Source organism: Eretmochelys imbricata, chromosome 10, assembly GCF_965152235.1.
Source record: "Eretmochelys imbricata isolate rEreImb1 chromosome 10, rEreImb1.hap1, whole genome shotgun sequence".
NCBI lineage: Eukaryota > Metazoa > Chordata > Testudines > Cheloniidae > Eretmochelys > Eretmochelys imbricata.
This window is the reverse complement of record NC_135581.1, coordinates 63,342,359-63,355,195: the sequence shown is the minus strand read 5'-3', so window position 1 is coordinate 63,355,195 and position 12,837 is coordinate 63,342,359. Positions and strand designations below refer to the sequence as shown.

The 12,837-nt window shown below is 42.3% G+C and overlaps 1 protein-coding gene across 3 annotated transcripts in view; it reads left to right on the top strand.

Annotated features, from left to right (window-relative positions):
- Nucleotides 1-4,172: 4,172 nt before the first annotated feature.
- DMXL2 (Dmx like 2) overlaps nt 4,173-12,837 on the top strand; it is a 104,873-nt gene continuing 96,208 nt past the window's right edge. For all 3 annotated transcript variants that reach the window (XR_013347409.1, XM_077829276.1, XM_077829277.1), the window contains exon 1: nt 4,173-4,397. Coding sequence is in view for 2 of the 3 variants with exons in the window: in XM_077829276.1 (XP_077685402.1) it covers nt 4,311-4,397 (87 nt within the window). In the remaining variant the exon portion in view is untranslated. The remainder of the gene's footprint in view (nt 4,398-12,837) is intronic.

The window sequence follows — 12,837 nt, the reverse complement described above, 5'->3', positions numbered from 1 at the left end:
TCCATTATCCCCAAGAACATTAAGATGCTAAACTCAGTGGCTGCTCTAACATGAACTAACTGAAACCTTAGGGACATTTCTCAGCTGGTGGCTGCCAGAGTGCATCATACTCCAGCCCCTCCCGTTCAACTCCAGAAGCTGCAAGGTGGGAGGTGTACAGTTGACACTGTGCCGAAGGATATGACGCCCCTGCAGGGATCTTACTGGCAGTTTCCATTCACTTTGTACCACTCATGGGAATGGCACAAGGCAGAGAATCTGTTCCACAATGAGTAGACTAGATTAGAGCTGATTAGGGAGTGGAGGAGAAATTGATCAAGTTGGGAAGAATAAAGATCTTCAGAAAGATGCAAGTCTGCATTATTTAGATGTTTTATTATAACTTTAAAAGCACAAAATAATCACTTGAGTTACTATATATAAATTGGCAGCAGTGGAGTGGCAAAGGACACTGCTCAGAGTTTAGGCTAGTGGCAGAATACTAGCCGAAAGAGACTGTTTTTCAGTCAGGATCTGAATGTTTCAGTCCCTAGATACTTGTGAAAGATTTCTTGTTCATAGAAGAAACTGACACATCTGTACTCTTCCACAGTTACATGCATTTTTGTTTTACTGCAAGGTAACCTAGTTGAAAACAGCACAATACTCCCATCTGTGATTGACCTCACCTAGTTTATCAAGTCTAAAAAGGACTGACCTGAACAAACAGCCTCAAATCAGGATTCCAGAGGAGAAATACCTTAAAGTAGCTGAAAGTCTAGTGGTTTTTTCTCTTTGGATTGTCTTGGAGAAACCACTAGTTATCTTTTCAATCTGGCAGGACATATTTTGTGGATTATTTCAGCCTTATCATTATCCAACTTGGTGGAGGATAGTTTTGAATCATCTATCAAAATCTTGTATATGACAGAAATTACAGAGTAAAGTTCCCAGGAAGGCAAAGATTCAAAGGGGTTCTAGAGTAAGGCTTATTTTACCTTGACTTTTGAGATAATAGAAACTTCTTTAGAAAGCAGAGGAAGGGGTCAGGAACCAGAATGGGTTTTTTTTTTTTTTTAAGTGCCTTTCAAAAAGATGTCATCTAAAAGGATATGTGAAAACTTCAAAAAGATCAAACATTCTCAAGAGTCTGTTTCTCACCATGTTGGCCAATATAACATTTTGAGAGAAGATGAAGCAAAAGTTACATAAGAATGGCCATACTGGGTCAGACCAAAAATCCATCTAGCCTAGTACCCTGATGTCTCTCTCACATTTGGCTTGCGAGCAAGAATTACTGGCAGCCTTAGTATAATAAATAAATTAATAAGTAAGTTGACTAATAGAAGACTGGGCTCCAAACCAAAACTCTCACTGCCTGCATCCAATTGGATAGGATAGTATGACTAACTCTGGAGGTGCTCTCTTAAATTGAAGGATGTTTTCCATCAAAAGCTGCAACTTCTGGCTTTGCTGAATTTCTAGTGTTTTCTGTAGGTTATACTGTTTACATATAATTCCACTTAATGCCATGGCTAAAGTGGTAATTATCCATTCAAGGGTCAGATCCTCATTGGTGTCAGATGACATAGTTCCATTGACTAACAGGTAGAAACACCAGGTAACACCACCAGAGAATCTGGCCCCAAAGATCTAATTTATTTCATAGAATATCAGGGTTGGAAGGGACCTCAGGAGGTCATCTAGTCCAACCCCCTGCTCAAAGCAGGACCAATCCCCAACTAAATCATCCCGGCCAGAGCTTTGTCAAGCCTGATTAGCACTTACCTAAAATGAAGTGCATCAATGTTAATGGCATATATACAGTGGGAGAGTGCCTCAATCAGAGGAAGTACGAATACAACAATGATAGAATCATCTCTGCACCACTGGTAGCAATTGTACATTTGGATAGCATGCTAGGATAGCCAGAGTAGTTATCACACCAAATGTATCCAGCATAGATAAGGGCATGATCCCATTTCCTTTGAAATCTGACAGAACTTTCCTTGACTTCACTAGCAGTAGACTTGGGTCCTGAATACTTGAAGTGCCAAGAGTGATTAATGACAATATTTTTCAATCTGAATTTGCTTTGCTAGAAAGTCACTGGAAACATGAGCTTGATTTATCTATATATTAATATGATTAAGGTTATATGTTCAATTAGGGCAAATAAAATCTTTTTAGAGGAAGCAACAAAGTGCAAGGGTGCAATCCTGAAGTCTTTACTCAGAAAAACGCACATTTACTTATATAGGAATTTTATAAGCACCTCAGGATTGAACAATAATATGGTGGTAAAAAATGTCTGAGCTTTGACTACACTACAGCTCCCACTGTTGTTATCAACGGCTGAGTTGTACTGGCAGTGTAGTGCTGATCTATTTTTGTTGAGTGTAAAAACAACCTTGTAGTGTTTCCTTAAATCTTGGTGGATTATGTAGTGGTTATTTCCCTAAACAGTTTATAGATCTTCGGTGATTATTTTTCCTCTTCTAAGACACAGCATTCTTGACATTCTTACGGTTGTTTCAACATTGACTACTCTGCAAAGTCTTTTGTAAAAAAGACCATCCTCTCAGTCATTACAAATACACTGAATAGAAACATACCTACTAGAGCCTAAGATACCAGTGGAATTCTTGTCTCCGATACCTCGCTGAAATTAATGCAAAACTATTCTTTCTTGTTTAATACAAATTGATTCCCCTCTGATACTCAAAAAAATGCCTCCCCAAAACATTTTCCTCCCTAGTTCCAGTTAATAGAACGATACAGTTTGAGCACTTAAAAGTGAATCATGGAACCCTCTATCCCCCGCTATAGCTACACCATTTTACATGTTTCTCACTGACACAGAAAGCAATGATAATCTTTCCTACTACCACGGGCCCCATTCTTGAGGTCAATAATAGCTAGTTACAATTAAACCACTGAAGGATTAAATGCATGCTGCACATAAGTATTGGAAATCTGAAACTGCTGCTCAGTTTTTCCACACACTCTGTGTAGGTATTCCCACCCCAGGGGTTGAGCACAAACGAGTGCCAATGCACAGATTCCAAGGGACAGTGCAAGGCGCTCACGTCCCATGTGCTCAGTTTCCAGAGGACTGCATACACCTGTGGGGGAAGCTGAGAAGGATGGGGTGGTGCTTGGTGGAAGCAAATTCCCCAAGGCACTATGCACAATATATTTTGGGGGCATCAAAAGCTATATAAGACTTACAGTAGTGCAAATAAACAAGAGACCACAAGCACCTTAAAATCAAAGCTCTGCCCAGGACAGGGCATCACAGTGCGTTTGAGGTTTTAGCTCATGCCCCTTTGTTAAAACCCCCTTTACTAATTCAGCAGCAGATTGTCTCACTTTTCTTCCAGGCTCATGCAGTTTTTCCTTTTAATAAAAAGAAATGGAGTACTTGTGGCACCTTAGAGACTAACCAATTTATTAGAGCATGAGCTTTCGTGAGCTACAGCTCACTTCATCAGTATGCATCTGATGAAGTGAGCTGTAGCTCACGAAAGCTCATGCTCTAATAAATTGGTTAGTCTCTAAGGTGCCACAAGTACTCCATTTCTTTTTGCGAATACAGACTAACACGGCTGTTACTCTGAAACCTTTCCTTTTAATGGAGTCTCAGCACTTCTGATAATTTGCAAAAATATTTTTCTACCACCACTTCCTACTATTTTGAACACTGGGGTGGGGGCGGGGAGCTCAGGCCGTGGTTGCACAGATGTTGCTCCCTAACTCTGCCACTGCCGTTGCAGCCCTACTTTAGGGACCCTGGTGAGAGCCGCTCCATCTGCCCTGGGAGCCAGCAGAGCCTCCACTCCATCCCCTGGGGGCCGGTGCGTGCGTACGAGTGTGCGCGCGCGCACGCGCTCCGACACCCTGCGGAACTCGCTCGGGATCCCAGGCCGCGCCCCGCTGAAGAGGGGAGATCCCCGGCACACGGCCAGCAGAGGGCCTGGTGCACACGCCGCGCGCAGTGCCACGCACACACCTGGGGTGCGGTCCCACGCACTCTGCTGCTCCCCCCACCCAGCGCGCACGCGCGCCGCGGCCCTGTACGCCCACGCCCACCGGCGAGTGCACCGCGCGCGCGCGCGCCAGCTCACCTGGTTCGCGCGCCCCACGGATCACCATTGGCTGCGCTCGCGCGAGCCGGTGACTTCCCGTTCGGTGCGGCGGGAGGGAGGGAACACGGAGCCATCCGGGTCCTGCTCGGTGCTGGCAGCCGCCGCGCCGCGCCGCACTGCCGGCCCCGGGGAGCTTGGCCGGCCGGCCGTCCCCGCCGCAGCCTGTAGGTCTGCGGGGCCGCCATGCATCTGCACCAGGTGCTCACCGGGGCCGTCAACCCCGGGGACAACTGCTACTCGGTGGGCAGCGTCGGGGACACCCCCTTCACGGTGAGGGCGGCGCGGGGGATAGTGGGGCGGGGGTGGCGGGATTGCTGGGAGGGGTTTAGGTGGGGGTAATGAAGGGTGGGGCAGTGGGATGGGATAATGAAGGGTGAGGCAATTAGCTGGGGGTAATGAAGGGTGCGGGTAATTATAGCTGGGGCAGTGGGATGGGATAATGAAGGGTGAGACAATTAGCTGGGGGTAATGAAGGGTGCGGGTAATTATAGCTGGGGCAGTGGGATGGGATAATGAAGGGTGAGACAATTAGCTGGGGGTAATGAAGTGGGCGGGTAATTATAGCTGGGGCAGTGGTGCAGATTAGGTGCATGGTGGTGGGTAGTTATGCTCTCATGGTAGGCTGGGAAACTCATAGTGAGATGCTCCAGTACAGAAAGTGAGTGGGGAGAGAGGGGAAATAACCCATCCATTCAGTCCTTTGGTGTCTGTTTCCCGTGCAACAATCCCTTAGCGCCCACTTGGGGAAGCAAGGGAGGGAGGGATCTGCTGTTTTACTCTCCCAGAACACAGCAGCAGACTGGGGCTGGGATTCAAGGATGCATTTGTCACCTCTAGCTAGTGTTGAGGGCCCACCTGACATTGTGAAAATGAAAGAGGGAGGGAGACCAATCAACTACATGTCCCTGATTTTGTGTTCAAGGAATAAAATAGCTAATAGTATGACTATTTGCGATGAAAAGGAAGATTCAGTTGGAACAATCTTCTTAAATACCCAATCTGCTGTTGGAGAGCAATTGGTCTTCTGTCACTATGAGGCATTGAAAAATTAAATATTTATTCCTTTACTAAAAGCTTCCCTTAATATAAGTGAAAACAGATAAGACACATTTGAAACACTTTGTTAGAGCCTAGTAATTTATATTTTGAGTCTATTTATTTACCATCCATGGGCCTCTCTTTCCCCCATTTTAATGTAAACTTAATTGTCACTGATTTGGGTTATGATGTGACTCTATCTGATTTCAATGAGGGATCAGCTTCTGCAGTGTTTAGCACAATATAATTTAATCAGTGTTTTACTATTTGAGGGGGAATTGTCTTACTAGGTTTTGTGATAACCTTTACCAGCCATCATTCCAGGCCTGAACTAGTTCTTAGCTAAGTGATATAAAGCATCATTTTTATTCTAAAATAACTGTGGGCAGACTAATAGGACATTTTAAACCCTGCTTGGTCTTATCATAACTGTTTTTAATAACAGATGGTTAAAAAGCTACAAGATACAAAGAGAACTAAGACTGAACATTTTCCCTCTTGTGCTGCTATGCAGGGCTATTGACATCTAAGGGCATTGTATGGCTGCTGTTACTTTTGACAGTCATATAAAATCATATTATAGTGTTCTTTCCATTATAATGTCCTGGAGAGTCAGTTTATAACATGCTGTCATTGTGATAAAATTTATTTTTGGTAATACCTGTTAGTTTTACAACACTCACAACGAATTATATCCTTTTGCAGCTTAAGCAATACAGTATTAGGTTATGTCGATTTTCCAAGAATACCAAATACCAAATTTGTTTTAGGCAAATGCAAAATTATATGGTTCACTTTAATTGTAGAATTACATGTAAAGAACCTGAGCCTCTCCTCTGGCTATTGTCTGCAACTTTATTATGTTAAATTAAAAAGGAACTAGCAGGTGATATGTAAGAGAAAACGTATCTCATGATCTTGCTCTGTTGTAACTCTCTGCTTCCCATTCTGTCTTATTTCACTCTTGGCGTATTATTTCTTGTTGTTTTAAGCCCTGAGCCTGCAATAAGCTTTGTGCAAGCATAAAGGTCTTCCTGTGCAGAACTCATTCCAGGCTCAGGGCCTATGGCAGACCTGTTAATGTTGATTTCTTTTGTTAAGCACCATACACACCTATAGTGCTGTATTATTATAGGTAGGGCCTTACCAAATTCACAGCTGTGAAAAATGCATCATGGACCATGAAATCTGATCTCCCCCGTGAAATCTGGCATGCAGTCATGGGCTCCTACCCTGTACAGGGCTCTAGCTGCTATTCCTGTAAATTAGGTCGACATAATTTTGTAGCATAGACATGACCCATGAGTTCCCATTTTAGCTCTTCTGCTGGCTGGTTCTAATAATTCTATGTACCTCATAGCTCCTGATGAAGGAGCTAGTAACAGATGAGGTAACAGGAGAGGTTGGACAGTTACTCCTGCTGGAATTCTGTGCCACTGTGCAATGCAGAATTTGTTCAGAATTCATGTTCTCCACAGAATTTTATTTTTCCCCACACAATTTGTGATTTCCACCAAAATGCTTCTTTTATGGTTTTCCGTGTTTCAGATGTATTAGTTAGGTGTACACGTAATGTCTTTGCGCACACAAGAGTACTCTTCACCCTGAATTCCACTCTGTGCGTGTCTGACCCTAGTTGCACTGCCCTTTCTTTTATTTCCTGCCAGCCTGAAACCACCCCCCCTCCACTTTCATCTATTGCTGCAGCCTTTTCCCAGCACTCTTACCGGCGCCTTGCATGGGTGCGTGCATATGACTTCCAGAGAAGGAGTGTTGGCTGGTGAACCATGTACGCAACCCAACCCACACAAACCCATACTACACTCTACCCTGGGTTTCCCTTCCCCCTGCTAACCACCCTCTACCCTACAGCTAAACTACCGCTAACTCACCAACTCCCCTTCTGCTACAGTGGCGTGACCCAAAAATCTTACAATACACACAGAAGGTTGAACTTGGGTAAGACATGGCAGACAGACACAAAACAGTTCTTAAGGACACTAGTGCCCTCTTAAGCCAAGTCATTACAATATTTTTGTATAATGACTTTGTTTAAATGAAATGTTTTCATTTAATGATTAAAAGATGTCTGCAGACAGTCTGAAACAGAGGAGAGGTGGGAACAGCCTGCTGGCCCACAACTTGTCCCCCCACCAGAGCATACAGATCAAGCAGTGCACTGAGAATTAGTCCTGGGTTACGGGAAAGAATGTCTCCCCTCCTGCCCCTTGACCAACCCCAACATGCTTGGTACTCCTACTCCACTCGTGGAGATAAGAGTAGCCTCTACTCTGTTTGTGATCCTTCCAATTAGGAGGGGAGTTGGCTAGTGGAACCCCTGTCCCCAAATACCTGTTGTATAGTGGTATTCAGAGAGTACCAGTGCAGCTGAGCTCAACAGGTGCTGGGGTAGTGGCTTCCTTGCATAGCCTGCTGAAATCCTGCTTCACATCATCATGTACAGTACAACTGCGGTGGTCCTGCTACAAGAGGCTTCCCCCATCCACACTTCCCATGAAAAAAGGGGCTCTCATATTTGTGTGAACTCTTCTATTCATCTCATGGGGTTGTGAATTCTGAAGTCTGTCTCTTACTCCTCAAACTTCTATATGTATGAGGCCTGTTTACCCAATAATCCTTTGTAGTGTATAGCTATACCAGCAAACCCTCCAAGTGGAGATGCAGCTTGTACCAAGAGTCCTTTTACTTGTATAGCTTGTATCAATTTCCCAAACATGGACTTTTTCCAGTATAACTGTATCTTCACCAGGGCTTTTACTAGCATAGGTTGTCAATTAGTCATGTTCCCCCCCCCACATTCCTAATCCAACATAGCTATGCCAGCAAAGCTTTTAAGTGTAAACCAGGCTTCAAAATACTGGGAAAGTGTCCCATTAATTTGCACCCTCAATTTTGCACAAGCTTCAGACACTGTTGGCAAGTAGATTAAATCTTCTGGCTGCTGTCTAACTGGTCTATAATTCCCTGTGTTATCCTTATTTCCCTTTTATAAAATGGCACTATATCTGCTCCTTTCCCCATTCCTCTAGAATCTCTTGTCTTCCGTGAGTTTTCAAAGATAATCGCTAATGGCTCAGATATCTCCTCAGTCAGCTCCTTGAGTATTCTAGGATGTATTTCATCAGGCCATGGTGACTTATTTTATCTTTCCAGAAACCCTCACTTCTAGACCAGGATATGAGCCCAAACATGTCAAAAACAATTCACTGAAATTTAAATTTTTCAGAAACGTACGTTTTAATACAGCTTTTGTCAAGTTCAGATTGGAATTTCTGGTAAAAAATGAGAGAGAGAGAGAGAGAGATATCATGGGCACTCTGCCTGATTCAGACTATAGTCGCTCTCCTGTTGGCACTGTTTCACTCTGTATAGATAAATATTCATTGGGTCAGAACAAACAAGACACTGGCACTATAGGAAGGTAGTTAGGAAACACTCCTGAGATGTGAAAAATTCAGGTTCAAGTCCCTGCTGGACCTTATTTGGAGCAGTTACTTGAACTTGGGTATTTCCAGCTCAGGTGAGTACCCTCACCAATGGGCTGCTGGCTTTTCTGGGGTAGGTGTCTCTCCAGCTCATATTTCTTCAAGAAATTTTAAAAAGGTCTAATTTTCATTCCTCAGAATGAAAAACAGATTTCAAAACCTAGAAAATATTTGTAAAACAGAATTTGTTTTCTGGCTAGCTGTATTATCGAGAGGATAAGCTTTCATAATAAACAATGAGATGACGACACTTCTGAAAAAATAATAGTTTATCAACTCTGGATATTTAAATTGCAGAACCTAACAGTAAGGCAGCTGAGAGGAAGCGGTTTATGAATGAACACATATACCCTATTCCCTTCCTAATATCTAAGAATGGAGGTAATGGATTAACTGTTTTTAAGTAATTAACTCTTAGTTTGGGTCAGAAATCCTGCTCTGCCAGGGTCAAGTTTGCTGCTATTGAACTCAATTATAGTTCTGTCATCATTCACTTCCATACATTCAGGTCTTGGCCCTTAGCAAGAACATTGGCAAACTGCAGCTTGTTAGTGGCTTGTGGATCTTGAAAGTCATCCTTGCTTCTAAATGGAGTAGCAATTGCCAGAGTTTTCTTTGGAAGATATCAGTGAGACTAGAAATAAAACTGATGTTAGTTTCCTTTTGTGTTTTCTGACACTGTTTGAGGTTTCTTTACTGCTCTCATCATTGTGGATCCGAGCACCTTGTTTTCCCCAGTATTTGTTTTTCATTTTTGTATCCTTTATAGATTTCTCCTCTCTGTCCCTGATGCCACCCTAGTGTATTTTTATTCTGTTCCCAATAGCAATATACTACTGTATTCAAGCTCCTGTGTTGTTGCCACTGCTCTTAGCCAAGGAGGCTTAAACATGACTGACTCAAAGGAGAGACAGTCAACTGTGCTCCTAAATAAGAGGGAGAGGGTACTATTAAATATTACAGGACACTTCCTCTTCTGCAGAGTGAGCTGCTTCTAAGTAATCCAACTCAAGGAGCAAAAGGCCAGAATTAGTTAAAATCTCAGTTGATTGATGGATTTTTTGGGGGGTTGTATTAAGTATAACTAGACTATATTTTAGGAATTTCTAACAGTCAATGTATTGAATGTAGCACAAAATTCAGATATACTTGTGCTCAGATATATGGAATGTGTCTTGCAGTCCAGAAAAGTATGTAACGCTTATTTGAGTGAAAGCTTTTTAATTTTTCAGGTACACCAGCTAAGAAGGGAAGATTGCTTTAAAAGCAAAGGCAGATTTGCTTGATGCTGGGATTTTAATAACAATTGGTGTTAAGTTTACATGTGCTTTAAGAAAGTGTTTTTCAAAACCCAAAAATTGCCGCAAACCAAGTAAAAATGCACCTCATCAAAACCAAGAAAAACAAAGTACTGGCCCCTAAAGAGTTTACAGTATAAGGCCCTGATCCTGCAGTTTAAAGCCCAACTTCAAAAGGGTCATTTAAAAACCAAGGGCCCTCTGCAGATGCAGGTGTCCATCCATGCGGTCATTTGTAGTACTGTTGCCGAAGAAGGGAAGGAGAGAAAAGGGGTGAGAAGATAAGTAACTCAGTAAGAGGTCTTCAACTTGTCAATTCTGTTCAAAAACTGTTTTTGCTTACCTTCCCCTTTCTCCCTACTTCGTCAAAGCATGATGAAATACAATACATCTAGCCCAAAAATATTAGCTTGTTGGCACAGGAAATGAAATAGTGAGAGAGGAAGGCATTTTAAAAAAAAGGAGGTATTTACTTTGGTTAGAATTACAGAGTATGATGGGAGTGCGAGATAATACAAGAGCCAGAAAATCTTAACAAAATGTATAAATGCTGTTAGAGCTACAATAAGCATAATTAAATTAAAATTGAGAAATCTTTACCTAAAGATGCACAGGAACATGGTTTGTATAATACTCTTCACTTGGTTAGGGTTGGTGTAGTGGTACATCAGAACACAGCTTGACTTTCAGATCCCAGGTTAAATTAGCAGAGCTGGCAGTTAGAAAAAACAAACATCCTTGTACATGTAAATAGCAGATTTGAGATGAAGGGCATTGGGAGTACTGCCTGGGAACTCTTCAATGCCAATTTTACAGACTCAAACAGCAGTTTAAGACAAATTCCCTGAAGACATAATTTAAAGGTTGATCATTGGAATGAATTCTAACTGAGCACGGACAAGCCTCTCTCAATATTTTTGTTGTCTAGTAATGTACCAGCACTTCCAAGCAATGAGGCTTCTACCACTTACTTGAAAAGATCAAAACTGTATTGGAAAAAGCACTAGAAAAGGAAGTGCTTCTTTTATTCTTCCTACACTTCCTAACAGGAAGTGTTCTACTCTGTTTTTTCTCCATCCTTCTGCCTGCTGTTTGGGTAAGGGTATGTCTTCTCATCTAGCCCTGTCCAGCCTCTTTTTATGATATCCTCTCAATAAATAGCTCCAGTGTCACTACTTTCTGCTCCTTATAGCTTTGGTAAAACTGCAGTAGACGCACACGAGTTGTGTGCTATTGACTCAGGAACACAACACTATAAGTTTACATTTGGAAGGTTTCAGAGTAACAGCTGTGTTAGTCTGTATTCGCAAAAAGAAAAGGAGTACTTGTGGCACCTTAGAGACTAACCAATTTATTTGAGCATAAGCTTTCATGAGCTACAGCTCACTTCATCGGATGCATACTGTGGAAAATACAGAAAATGTTTTTATACACACAAACCATGAAAAAATGGGTGTTTATCACTACAAAAGGTTTTCTCTCCCCCCCACGCTCCTGGAAATGTGCTGGAAATGGCCCACCTTGATTATCATACACATTGTAAGGAGAGTGATCACTTTAGATAAGCTATTACCAGCAGTAGGGTGGGGGGAGAGAAAACCTTTTGTAGTGATAAACACCCATTTTTTCATGGTTTGTGTGTATAAAAACATTTTCTGTATTTTCCACAGTATGCATCTGATGAAGTGAGCTGTAGCTCATGAAAGCTTATGCTCAAATAAATTGGTTAGTCTCTAAGGTGCTACAAGTACTCCTTTTATTTGGAAGGTTATTGTCATGGGGTCACCACCTCCCAAGCAGCTTCTCTGGCCACTGGTCTGTTCTTTCCCAACCAAGGTATGGTCTAACTCCCAATCTTCCCAACTTGGCATTTTATTTTTTCCAATCAGAGGTATGGGACACAGAACATTCTCCCCACACGTTGGGCTTTGTACAGCTTTATATGCTCTCAAAACAAACAGCCTTTTGCCCACGTGGGCTTGCTACTGTGTTATTCAGGACCCCAATCAGTCTTTCATCTTTGTTCTTACCTCTCTTCCATGGAACCCTTGCAGGAGCCTTCACTATCTCCTGCAATTCCTTCTCCATCCTGTCTTTCAGGGGCTCCTGCAGGAGCCTTTGCTCTCCCTGTGGTTTCTTCTCTCTAGCCTTTCCTGGGTTCCTGCCAGAGTCTTTGCAGGATCACTACTAGCGTTTCCTCTCTATTGAACTTTGCTGCTGGCCTTTAGAGAGGCCAGCTATCCCTCATTGGGCCCGATGAGGTGGTGACTAATTAGTCACAGGTCGCAACAATTACTTTGTAAAGTTTTGAAAATGTACTTTTTGTGCATGTAATTGTATGCCTACTTTGCATATCTAATTATTGCAAAAGGATGCAAATTGGACATTTTTGTGCACCAGTGGATATTTAGCGCCATGTATTTAACCACATCTCTAGTTTGTGTACACAGTTGCAACAGATATACTTACAAAGCAGGAGAGAAGTTGCATGCACAAAAATGTATGCAGACCTTGGTTCTAAGTTTCCTGTAGCTTCACTCATGACATTTTAAATAATTAATACAATTTTTAAGGGTCCAAATTTCTTAGCTAATTAAGAGTCTAGCTTTGTATTTAGGCTAGCAAAACCTACTCATTACCATTTCTGGCTCTTCAAATGTATTGGGTAATTTTCTTGGTTATCTAATGTGCCATTGGCCATCCATTGATATAACAAGTTGTAGATGCACTATCTGGCAACTTGAAGGGAAAGGAGGAGGGAGGCAGGAGTATTCTTTGTTTTGAAATAGAGACAATGGGGAATATATGTCCTTGTATTTTGGTAGCAGAAGGTCTTCTACAGACAGTGGGTCAAATCTTGGCTTCATG